The 11,433-nt window shown below is 52.5% G+C and overlaps 1 protein-coding gene across 1 annotated transcript; it reads right to left on the bottom strand.

The window, feature by feature from the left end:
• Nucleotides 1-5,885: 5,885 nt before the first annotated feature.
• Nucleotides 5,886-9,967, bottom strand: NOL12 (nucleolar protein 12). Its single transcript, XM_058308797.2, has 6 exons — nucleotides 9,823-9,967; nucleotides 8,613-8,718; nucleotides 8,332-8,380; nucleotides 7,706-7,848; nucleotides 6,743-6,840; nucleotides 5,886-6,340 (listed from the first exon to the last, which is right to left on the bottom strand). Exons 1-6 carry the CDS (start codon nucleotides 9,900-9,902, stop codon nucleotides 6,175-6,177), a joined length of 642 nt encoding a protein of 213 aa, XP_058164780.1. The 5' UTR covers nucleotides 9,903-9,967; the 3' UTR covers nucleotides 5,886-6,174.
• Between the last annotated feature and the right edge of the window lie 1,466 nt (nucleotides 9,968-11,433).

Genomic DNA, 11,433 nt, shown 5'->3' with positions numbered 1-11,433 from the left:
TCTGCCTAATGGCTCTTTTGAGATTCAGTTTTTTCATCTGTCAAATGGTGCTAATACCCACTTTGCAATGTTGTTGTGAACTCATAATGTAAATACCTGGCATATCAGAGGTGCTCAATAAAAGTTGCTTCCCCCATCCTCTTCCTCTTGGTGCTATTTGTCAATCCTGCGGACTGGGGTGGAAGGGAGAGGGTGAAGTTCATTGGACAGGGAGGAAGATTTCAGCACAGCCCGGGAGAGAGGCAGGTGGTGATGAAAGGGGAAAGAAGGTGGAACCAGAAAGTTACAGACAAGTGACCATGGTCAAGAAAATCTAGAACATCCCCCCAGCATGGGACATGACTCCCGGGGACGAGCCTCCCTGGTGCCGAGAGATTACTACTAAGTACCAGCTGATGATGTAACTAGAAAATGACCTTGAATAAAAGGGTCGACTCGGACCAGCAGAATAGCTCAATCTACATATAATACCAGGAGTTAAAAATGCTTTTTTACCTGAATAAAAGGGGAAATGGAAAGGACAAATGAGTTTATATGGCTATGAGTCTCCAAAAAGAGGCAGGAGGTTATCAGAGGGATTGCCCTTATGCACACCTGAGCAGAATCCCAGAGACAGATAAAATAGATACAACCCCAGGTATTGGTTTTTCTGAGGGCTACAGAGACCCACAGGTTCTATGGTCATGGCAGATGGAGTTCAGTGCCATCTCAGTTGGCCCTACTTTGGAGTTTGTGTTTCTATGTGATGGAGCCGAACTTAGATGTGATCTTTGCCCACAAGCCTCTCCTGTTACTTTTACCTGAACTGTAGTTGGTGCTGGGGTTTAATGTATACCCAGGGGACCTGAATCTCTGGACTGACCATATGATAGCCAGGCCCTGAGCCTCAACAGACTTGCAACTCCTACACTCTGGTTTATTGGGCTTACGCCACTCAGCTAACATGGAGGTGAAGAAGGTCAACCACCACACCAGGAGGTAAGAGTGCCTACAACTGAAAGCAGGAGAATTGCATCCAGCATCCATGTGGAATCTAAGCCCCCTCTTGATATAGATGTGGAGTGGACACAACCATTCTAAGGTCCACAGGATGTAGAAATAGAGTATGGATTAGAGTGGACTTACTGATATTCTATTCATGAACTATTGTGATTAGTAACTGAAGAAAATGTGGCCTTGGTGTGGAGAAAGTGGCCATGGTTGCTGCTGGGGGTAGGGAGTGGGAGGAAGAGATGGGATGTTGGGGCGTTTTCGGGACTTGGAGTTGTCCTGGCTGGTGCTGCAGGGACAGTTACCAGACATTGTATGTCCTCCCATGGCCCACTGGGTGGACTGTGAGAGAGTGTGGGCTATGGTGTGGACCATTGACCATGAGGAGCAGCGGTGCTCAGAGATGTATTCACCAAATGTAATGAATGTCTCATGATGATGGAGGAGGTTGTTGTTATGAGGGGAGGAGTGGGGTGAAGGGGGTGGGGGGTATATGGGGACCTCATATTTTTTTAATGTAACATTTAAAAAATTAAGACCAAAAAATAAATAAATAAAAGGAAAATAAAATAAATTAGTGCAGAGTAAAGCCAGTGAAACCCAACTGCAAGAACTTACCAACTAAACAACTTAATTTTATACATTACCATAATAAGCAATACAAAAAACACCAATAAGAAATAAAAATTAGTCTTCACTTTTGAGTTTATACCCTAAAAAAGAAAAACGGACACATCCCTAAAGAAAACAAAAACTAGGACAGCAAGGTGAGAGTGTGTGTATATGTTTTTTAAAATACTAAATCCAAATGTGTATGAAAAGCTTCCTCGAGGTGTACTGAAAACATAATTGACTCCAGTTCTTTACTAAAATAACCTCCCTTTGAGGAATTTGATCAGTGATATCCTTTTATCCGTAACAGCAGTTCCCTATTTTACTTATTTAAATTAGTAAATTAAACTAAAAATAAAACTACTTTTTAAAGGAAAGAAAAAAAAAACCTAGAACAGATAATTTCAAGTGTTGCTGAGAGCACCTGGGAGTGTGTGTGGGGGGGGTGGGGAGAATGGCCCCCATTTAGTTCTGCCAGGATTGGCTGAGGACCTGCAGTGAGAAAGGTGCTGTGCCAGGAGTAGAGAGAAATTACAGAGACACAACCTGCCACTCAGGAAGCTCACAGTCTCACTGGAAAGGTATCTATGACCGACCAGGTTACAGTGTGTTCAGGGTTCATTTAAAAGAAGGAAACAAAGGACCCTGGGAAGCCAGAAGGAGAAATGAACAATTCTGCCCAGGATGGGAAGGAGGAGTCAGGGAAGGCTTCTCTGAGGAGGTTCATCAGAGAAAGGAGTAGAGGAGGCTGCAAGAGCCGGCTCTGGTGGCGCCTGGAGGAAGTAGATGTGAGCTCGGGGCAAGGCAGGAACAGCCGTGAGTTCCTGAGCTCAGGGGAGCACTGGTTGGGGGCCTGGACCAGTCAGAGGCCTCCACAAGCCCCAGGGAAAGGAGTGAGGCTTCAGCCCCCCCGTGGCAGTGGTTCAGCCATCACTTCCTGCGTGAAGCCTGCCCTGCCCTTCCTGGGGAGCCGTCGCCCTGTGTGCCTGTGCAGCCCTGCTGAAGGTCTGTCACTGCAGCCAACAATAAGCACAGGTGACCTGACCGCGTCACTCACCCCTCTGGCCAAGCACCTGCTGTAAAGAAGGCACTCAATAAAATGCTTCACGAGTGGCCACCGCACATGGCCCCGGAGGTGACAGAGCTCTGGGAGGGCACAGGTGGAGGGGTGACCCTTCCTCGGCAGGCTTCCCCGGGGACTAAGGCATCATCACCAGCCCAGCCCCAGGTGCCGGGGCCACAGGCAGGGCTGGAGCAGGCCAGCAGGTCAGGAGACGGGTGGGAGGGGACCAGCGTCACAGGCAGCAACCCCATCCCCCCACTCCTGGGACCCAGGGTCATCGCTGGGGGACAGGGAGTGGTACGGCAACCACAGAGGCATCGCATTGGCACGGGCACAGGAATCAGAAGGCGCCGAGTTCCAGTCGTGGCTGTGACCTAGAGAAAGCCCCGACGCCTCACACCTTAGCTTTTCCCAGCTGTAACACGTGGATAAGACAAAGGGCTGTGGAGGGTTCAGGGGACACTTCATAGTTGCCTAGGACAATAAGAGTTAGTAGCCGACACCAGACGCACATTGCCTCGAAGACTGCGGATTCTAGACGGCCGGTGTTAGCCTCCCATTTCACAGACGAGGAAGCGGAAGGTCACGCAGCTATCTGAGAAGCCAGCCCGGGCTCCCCACCTGGCCTTTTTGGCTCCAACCCCCACGCTCCACCAGGCAGTGGCACTCAGACAAGGCGGGTGAGGGTGACCCATGAACCATTCACTGCCAGGCCTTGGAGCCCCTCACCAGAGCCATCCTCACAGCTCGAGCCTGGGGGTGCCTAACCCTCTGCAATCGCAGGGATCTTGGTGAGGGCAGAGGCCAAGGTTTATCTGACACAGGAAGCCTCTCTCCACACTTCCTGAACCAGGCAGGCAGCTCCACTGGACCTGCTGGCCTCACCCCCTGGGGAACCTCAGGCCACTCCAAGACAGGTCCTTCTGGGAGTTTCTCCTCTACTAAGTAGAGACCCTGCTCCGTAACTATGGCCACTGCTCATTCTGGAGCTCCCATTCCCAGCTCTGTGCCCCACTTTGGGGCTCAGTGTCTGCTCCCCTGGTGAGAGCCCTTTATATATCTGGCTTCTGGACGAATCTGTTGGTTCTATCTCCATAGCCCTTTGTCAGTAACACAATCCCCACTTCTCACCTGAGCAACTGGTCACCCGGGATAGACCAGCTCCTAGCCCCTGTCAGAGGGGTCCCCCTCCCCCTGCCCCATGCCTTTGCCCTCTGCCTGGCCAGTGGAGCCTATGTGCCAAGTGTCCCTAAGAGCAGCATGTTCTCCACCCCTCCCTCCTCCAACTGGCTGAAATGTGACGTTGAGGGTGCTCTAGCAGCCATGCTGGACTGCGTGGAAGCCACATGGTGAAAATGACAAACTGCTGGGAGCGCCTCATTCGCAAACCTCCCAGCTTCAGGCTGATTACGACCCAACTTTGTTAACCCAAGAATTCCTCTCATTTAAGCCAGTTGTTCCAAAACCTCGTTTTATAGCATATGCACCTAAATGTAATGTAATTAAAGCTCCTAGAGGCCCCACAGAAGAGAGCAACAGCAGGAATCCACGCAGAGAAGGGCTCCTGGGAGAAGAAACAGGTTCTCCAGGGGGTTCTGGGTCCACTGTCCCTGATCCTAGGACTGGCCAAATCACTGTGACTTAATTTCCCTGGTCTGTTGGAAGACCCAGAGGCACGCATAGGAAGTGAGAATTTAATACTTGTCAACATGACAAGTTACACACCTAAGTTGTGAATGACCCATGTCACTGGAGGAGGGAAAGGGACTTGGGTCAGACACCTCAGCCACAGGTAGCAGTGGCAAATGCACACTGAAGGAAAGGTGCACCCAGCAGGCGCCGCAGGAAGTAGGTCACCTCCAAGGTCTCATTTCAGCCTGGGGCACTCCTGAGGCAGGTATCCTGTGTCATCTCACACGTGAGCTAATGGCCCAGAGGTCAGCGCCAGGGGAGCACACGCAGTGGTCAGGTGGTGGTCAGGGCTGTCCAGGAGGGCGGGGACACCTGCTGCCTTAGGCTAGGTACAGCACCAGAAGCATGTGCAGAGCCCAGTCCCAGGCCCCGCCCTCTGCCCACAGTCCAAGCCGTAACTCCACACCAAGCGCAGGGGAGGACAGTGGGAGGGCAACAGGAAAAGCAGGAGGGAGCTGAGGGCCAGGTCAAGGGGATGGTCCCAGCCATCCCTGAGCCCAGGAGTGGCCTTCAGATGTGCACCAGCCAGCCATCATCAGAAAGGGGGCTTTGAGGGAGACTGAGGCACCAGTGGGCAGGCAAGGCTGCTCCTGGAAGGCCGTCCGTGGAATGTTCTTGCTTCCTCCAGGAGCCTCCATGGTCAGGCAGAAACCGCAGTTGTGCTCCCAGGTGCTCCTGCACTGTCCTGTCACCCTGCCCCTGCCTCTCGCATGTCCACGAGCTTCACTGGGGGCTAGGAGTGTACCTTACTCCCCTTTGCAGCCCTAATGTGTAGAGCCCCACACAGATCCCTTTAACAGGGCATGACCCTGAATTCCTGTAGCTCCTGCCCCAGAATCCCAGAGCATCTAGTAAAGGGCGAGGGAGGTTCTGGTAATGCTCCAGAACAGGTGCTCTGCCTGTTCTTGCTGGCACCAAGTCTTCGCCTGCTGCAGGTGGACCTGGATTAAGTCAGGTAGGGGGAGGCAGGACCCCACTCTGGGTCACTCACAAGCTGGGACCAGGAAAGCAAGCAGGTGGTTTTCGTCAGCTCTGAGTTCTAGAAGGAGCATGGAGAAAGGGCAGCCCTTGCCTCCTGAGTCCACTCTGAAGGGGCCACACTTTGACACAAGCTGAGATGCATTTTCTTTAAAAAAGATGGATCGCTCTTTTGTTGGGCTCCGAGTGGAAGCTGCTGGAAGCCTGGAGAAGCTGCCCAAGACTGGGGTGGGGGAAGACTCCAGGATTAAACTGCTTCTGCCACTTCAATTTCGGCTGAGACCAATGAGGCCAAGGAGGAAGGACAGGCCCAAAGTCTCAGGAGTTAAGGTCAAGGTTCACGGCACATACCCTGCCTCAGATGCCCGCTTTTCAGACCAGCATGTGGGCTCTGGTTCTACCATAGTGGCGCTCGTCTTTAACCTTGGTTAGGGGACATGGATCTAATACCTTATTTTACCCACTGGGAAAATTGCCAGTGACTGAGTTTTTGGCTCACAGTGCAAAGGACTGTGAAGACAATATGAAGCCAAACAAACCACAAGGACACTTAGTTTCACAAATCTGATGAGTGCAGGGTGGGGTATACACTTGGGAAGGCACCCCAAACTGGACCCTGAAGGCTCCTCCTGAGGGAGGCCAACTCTCGGCTGCCTGCTCCTTCCAGCATCCAAGCTCCAGGATGGTCCTCAGACAAGGGCAGCCCCAGGCCGGAGATCCTGGCATCCCAACCATGGGCTGTGAGGACATTGCCCTGCTGCCAACTGGGTTTCTGGGAGGGCCCCAGGGAGGCAGGGTAGGCCCTCGTAGCCTAAGCCAGGCTGGCCTGATCTAGCAGCTCACTCCCCGCTGTGCCGGGCTCTGCCTGTCAGTCGGCGGCGCTGAGTCTTACTGGTACGAGTTGCACTCGGGGGCTTCTTGGCTGAGTCTGGGGCCCGTCGGGGATGTTTCCGTTTGATCTTTTTGCGGCTGTGTGCATGCAACGATGCCGTGAGGGAGGAGATCCTGTAGGAGGAGGGCGGGCCAGTGAGGCCAGGGTCTGTTTACCCTGGGGAACAGGGTGGTGGGTTGAAGGCTGGGGGACTGACAGTTTGGTTCATGGAAGCAAAGTCAAGACAGGACTTGAATGCTGGGAGCACTAATTCCAGCCCGAAGCCGGCTCTGATCCCACAAGGCCTGCCAGCATCAGAGACAGGCCCTTTGCCCCAAGCACTGGGGGCACCAGGGTTTGACATTCTTGGTGGGCAGGGGAAGGGAGGAGGGACTGAGGACCACCCAAAAGCAGAGCAGAGGGCTGCTCCCAGGCCCATACCACCCACCGCAGGCCAGCAGGAAGCAGCTCTGCAAGCCAGGTCACCATGCCAGCCCGAGAAGTGGGACCACAGAGGACAACAGGCCAGGGCTTACCTCTGGGACAAAAGGGGGTCTCTGGACTTCCTGGGTAAGGCTCTGCTTGCCTTCTCTCCAGATGATACCTCTTCCTCGGATCTGTCCACAGGCCCTTGCTAAAGAAAGACAGTACAAGGACTGTTACTGAGAGCAGTGGCTCGGAACCCTGGCATGGGCACCCTGAGCAATCTGTCAATGTGGAAGTTGTGACCTGATGCCTCACAGGCTCAGGGGTCTTGGTGGGAAAAGAATGGGTACATCCTAAAGCAGAGATGACACAGAGGAAAGTTGTGTTCAAAATCCTCTACTGCCTAAGCTTAGACACAACTATTCACAAATGGTAAAATGGGGACAAGACTATCTTTGTCTCAGATCTTGCAGAAGAATGAGCATAAAATGAAAGATGTGTGTGAGGTCAGCAAGGGTGTGATAAAGCGGTGGCTTCAGGGCTTTGGAAACTCTAACCTGTGGGTGGTGAGCAACGTGTTTTACATTCCAATTGTTTCTATACATGTATAGAAATTCCTGCACAAACCAGAAAGACACAACTCTACCTGAAACAAACGTCTCATGAAACAATATTTACTGTGATGCTTTCTGCTATTTGCAAATTCTGTTCTATTTTTCTGTTGTTTTGTTTTTAAGTACTGGCTGTAAACTACAGCAATCTTTTGTTGAGCACTTACTACGTGTTGGTCTATGTGGATAACCTACTTTTATCCTCACAGCAACCCCACGAGGAAGGTGCTGTATCAGTGACACTGATTTACTGGGGAAGAAAAGGCAGCAGGCAAGGTCCACATGCCCCAGCCACTCAGTGGTGAAGGTGGCCTCCGAAGCCCCCAGGGGTCCAGGATTTTGTCCAGGCCCAAAGGGTGCCCAGAAGGGGAAGAGCTCCTTGCTCTGGAACACCCGTAACAACCCTCTGACTGGCCAGCCAGTCCGTGTCCCTTCTTCCCCAGGACTGGGACTGGGCCCCACCTCAGATGGAGGCAGTCCAAGCAGCCGGGCCCCTGAGAGATCCAGGTCGCTGATGGTGGTCACGGTGACCGTGTGGTTGGGGTGGTCGTACTGCACCGACTCCGTCTTTGCTGTCACCAGCCGATCCAGTTCATCTGCCTCCTCTGTGCAGGGTGGACACAAGCAAATGGGTTCAGCACCACCCCTGGTGTGGGATGGCCCCCACCACCCAAAGGAGAGCATCAGTGGGGGCCATCCCCCACTGGCCTGCAGAGGAACACCTAAACAAGCCGCGCTCCTTCCTTCATGCTCCAAAGGGACCTCAGACCGCCTGGTCCCCACTGCAAAGGGACCCAGTGTGACGTAGGAGCTGCTGCCACCCCTTTTCCTATACCCCCCAGTCCCTCTAAGCTCCAGAAACTGGGCTTTCTCCTCAGCGTCAGTTTACCAGGAGGTTTAGGTTTCCTTCTCCTGGTCTCTGATCCACTCACACTTAGAGGTGCCTGAGGACCACCCTCAGCCCCCCGGTCACCACCAAGACCCCCTGAGGTGAGGCAGTCAGCCTCTGGGCAGTACCTGACCCCCTTAGCAAGGGATAAATAAACTCATACCTGTTGGCTGTTTTCCCATCTAAGGAGGGAACTTACCCAGAGCCTCCTCTCTCTCTGCCAGCATCTTCAAGTATTCCTGGTGGCGCTGACACCCAAAGTGAAGGAGACACAGTGAGTATGGCTCTTAGCCCAACCCTGGGCAGGGGCACTGCTCACCTCCTGGGTGAGTAAGACCCCATCCCAAACCTTCCCGAGTCCCAGGCCCTCAGGGTCTCTGCCTGTACCAACTGCTCCCCAGTCCTGCCGTACCTCCCCTCACCCTTGTAGCTGCCCCTATTCAGGTCATGCCAGGCTACAAGTCCCCGGGCACCAGAGACCTCCTCCCGGAGCTTCTTCCGTTCCTCCTTCAGCCGTTGCTTGAGCTCTTCAATGGCTGCCTTTTTCCTCTCCACCTTCCGCTTGTGGAAGCCTGTCAGGTACTCCCTATGAGAAGAAGGCAGAGGAAAGTCAGGAGGGGCTGCAAGGAAAGAAGGGCTCATTCCAGGAAGGGAAAAACAGCTAAAACTGTGCCCCTGTGTGCCAGGCACCTTTCCAAAGATTTACAGATATCCACTCCTTTAATTCTCAGAAGAGCCTGTGTAGTAGGTGCCAATCCCCATTTTGCAGATGAAGACACTGAGGCACAGAGAGGCCAGTAGAGAGGCCACGCTACTTGCCGACTATCAGACACTCTAAGGTTAGGAGAAAGGGAGATGCTGCCTCTTTTCACTTAACACTCTCCAGAGCTTTAGGCAACAGAGCCAGGTGGTAGGTACAGGTTATGGCATAGACATAAAAGGTAGGGGCTCCATCCGCTGATCCATTACTGGATGGATTAACCACTTCTAGTGGGGCCTTCAAGGCCACCCTCACCCAGACCTCCACAAACTCTCCACTGGACCAACATCCCATTTCCCCAGGACATCTACTTCCTTGTCCCACCTGTTGGGCCTATTGCTGTCACCCTGGGGTTCTACTGGTGATGTCCCAGCATCTTCCTCCCCCTATCTGATCGCGACCCCATATTACCTCCCTAGTGCGACTGCGCCATTCCTATAGGTTCTGGCACCCAGCTCTGCGTTTTTCCCTAACCCATTACCACGTACCTAGGGCACTCTGAGTTTCCCCATTTGATGGACCAGACACTGAGGTACAGAGGTACAGCTTCCTGGCCTAAGGCCTGGCACACCGCAGGAGCCCAATAAACGTCTGGTGAGTGAGTGAACTTATGCCACTCTCAATTCATTCACTCATTCACTCTGTCTGCCTGGAGCTGTGCTAGGCGCCTTAAAGTCGACCTGAGTTCCCGGCTTTCTGCGCGGGTTGGGGGCACGAAGAAGGGCGGGGCTAGGAGCGAGCGAATGCATTTCCCAGGCATGGGGGCCGGAGCGGGGCGCTTCCATTCCGCTGGAGAGCAGGCGAGGGGAGCATCTGACCATGCCGAGGGGGCGGGGCCGAATGGGTCCTCCGCGGGAGGGGCGCACCCCGGACACGGTCTCGGCCTTGCCCGGCGACCCGAGAGGAATTCAGTCCGGCCGTCCCACTCACCGTCGCTTCTCCTCATCAAAGCTGAGAACGAGCCGGGGTCGCCGATTGTCGCCATCTCGCTTCTTCTTACTCCGACCCATAGCGGCGAAGGTTTTACCGAAAGCCGCTCTCGTGGGCTCAAACTACTTCCGGGTGCAACGCTTTCGGCCTCCCGGGCGCTCCTCTCACCGAAACCCCACAGTTCCGCTCTCCAGGCCCCACCCTTTAAAAAGGCCGCCCACCCCAGCTCCCTTCTGGTGAACGGCCAAAGAGGACTGATCCTACTTTTGATTCTGATGTGAATGCTCTGGTGGTTTCCAAGACTGTGCTTCTGGAGCCTGAATCAGAATCCTGCTACTCATTTTACCCCTGTAAGATACCTGGAGCAATTGCTTTTGCTGTGCCTCAGTTACCCCACTTGTAAAATGGGAATAATTTTAGTGACTTTGCAAGATTGTTGTAAGGTAATCGTTCTCAATCACCCTTAGGCTTGTGAAAACACAGATTGCTGGACCCCATTCCCAGTTTCTGATCTGTGCGTCTGGAGTTGGGCCAGAATTTGCATTTCCAACATGTTCTCAGATCAATGATGCCAAATGCTTGCTGATCTAAAGACCGAAATTTGAGAATCGTGATTGTGAGGAACAAGTGATTATGGAAGTGTGCAGAACATCATACATACTACATACTTGTTTGTTACACAAGCCATCTCCTCTCTCTGCACTTCAATTTCCCCAAGTACAGGATGGGGATAAAATAACATATCCTCAACTGAATATGAGGGCATAGATGTGAAGATATTCAGTGAAAGAACAGAAAGGATCGCCTGATGGTGTCTTTTCTTTAATAAATTTTTTTTTAAGATTTATTATTTTTCCCCTCCTTTGCCCCCACCCTGCTGTTTTTGCTGTCTGTGCCAATTCATTGTGTGAGCTTCTGTATCTGTTTCTCTTTTTTTGTCTTCTCTTTTAAACTTTCTCCTCTAGGATTCAGAGGTTCTGATATGGAGAGAGGTTCCCTGTCAATTGCACCACCTCAGTTCCTGGTCTCTGCTGCCCTTCACTTTGACACTCCCCTTTGTCTCTCTTTTGTTGCGTCATCATCTTGCTGCGTGACTCACTTGTGTGGGCACTGGCTCACCACGTAGGCGCTCATGTGGGCGCTTGGCTCACCACGCAGGCACACTTTCTCTTCTTTTTTTCACCAGGAGGTCCCAGGGATTGAATCTGTGTCCTCCCATATGGTAGGCAGAGGCCTTATCACTTAAGCCACATCCACTTCCCACCTGATGTCTTGATTTGGACATTTTCATGGCCTCAGAACTGTAAGCTTGTAATCTAATAAATCCCATTGTAAAAGCCAAGAAAAGAAGAAAAAAACACCTGAAGGGGAGTTTTAGTCACGGGTTGCATGCGTGAACCCTCAAATTTCCTCCTGTTATAGACCAGTGATATTGACCAGACTCAGACTTTGAATATAGTTCCAATTGAGAGCTTTATTAGCCTCTCGGCAACTGTCTCATTCCTCTGCAGAGGAGAGAGCAGCCCTGAGTCTCAGGGAAGGGGTGGTTTTATAGCTTTTTAGGAAGGGGGGCGTCTACTAATAAGCAAGCAAGCAAGTAGGCACAGAAGC

The sequence above is a fragment of the Dasypus novemcinctus genome, chromosome 12, assembly GCF_030445035.2.
Source record: "Dasypus novemcinctus isolate mDasNov1 chromosome 12, mDasNov1.1.hap2, whole genome shotgun sequence".
In the NCBI taxonomy this organism is placed as follows: domain Eukaryota; kingdom Metazoa; phylum Chordata; class Mammalia; order Cingulata; family Dasypodidae; genus Dasypus; species Dasypus novemcinctus.
This window is presented reverse-complemented; position numbering and strand designations above follow the sequence as displayed.

Bases quoted from the DNA above. Each gene is read 5' to 3' on its own strand.
- NOL12 (XM_058308797.2), bottom strand. From the start codon at position 9,902: ATGGGTCGGAGTAAGAAGAAGCGAGATGGCGACAATCGGCGACCCCGG. The intron at 8,719-9,822 runs GTGAGTGGGACG...TTCTTCTCATAG, and splicing joins TTTGATGAGGAGAAGCGACG to GGAGTACCTGACAGGCTTCC. The intron at 6,841-7,705 runs GTGGGGCCCAGT...GTCTTTCTTTAG, and splicing joins TTGGACTGCCTCCATCTGAG to CAAGGGCCTGTGGACAGATC.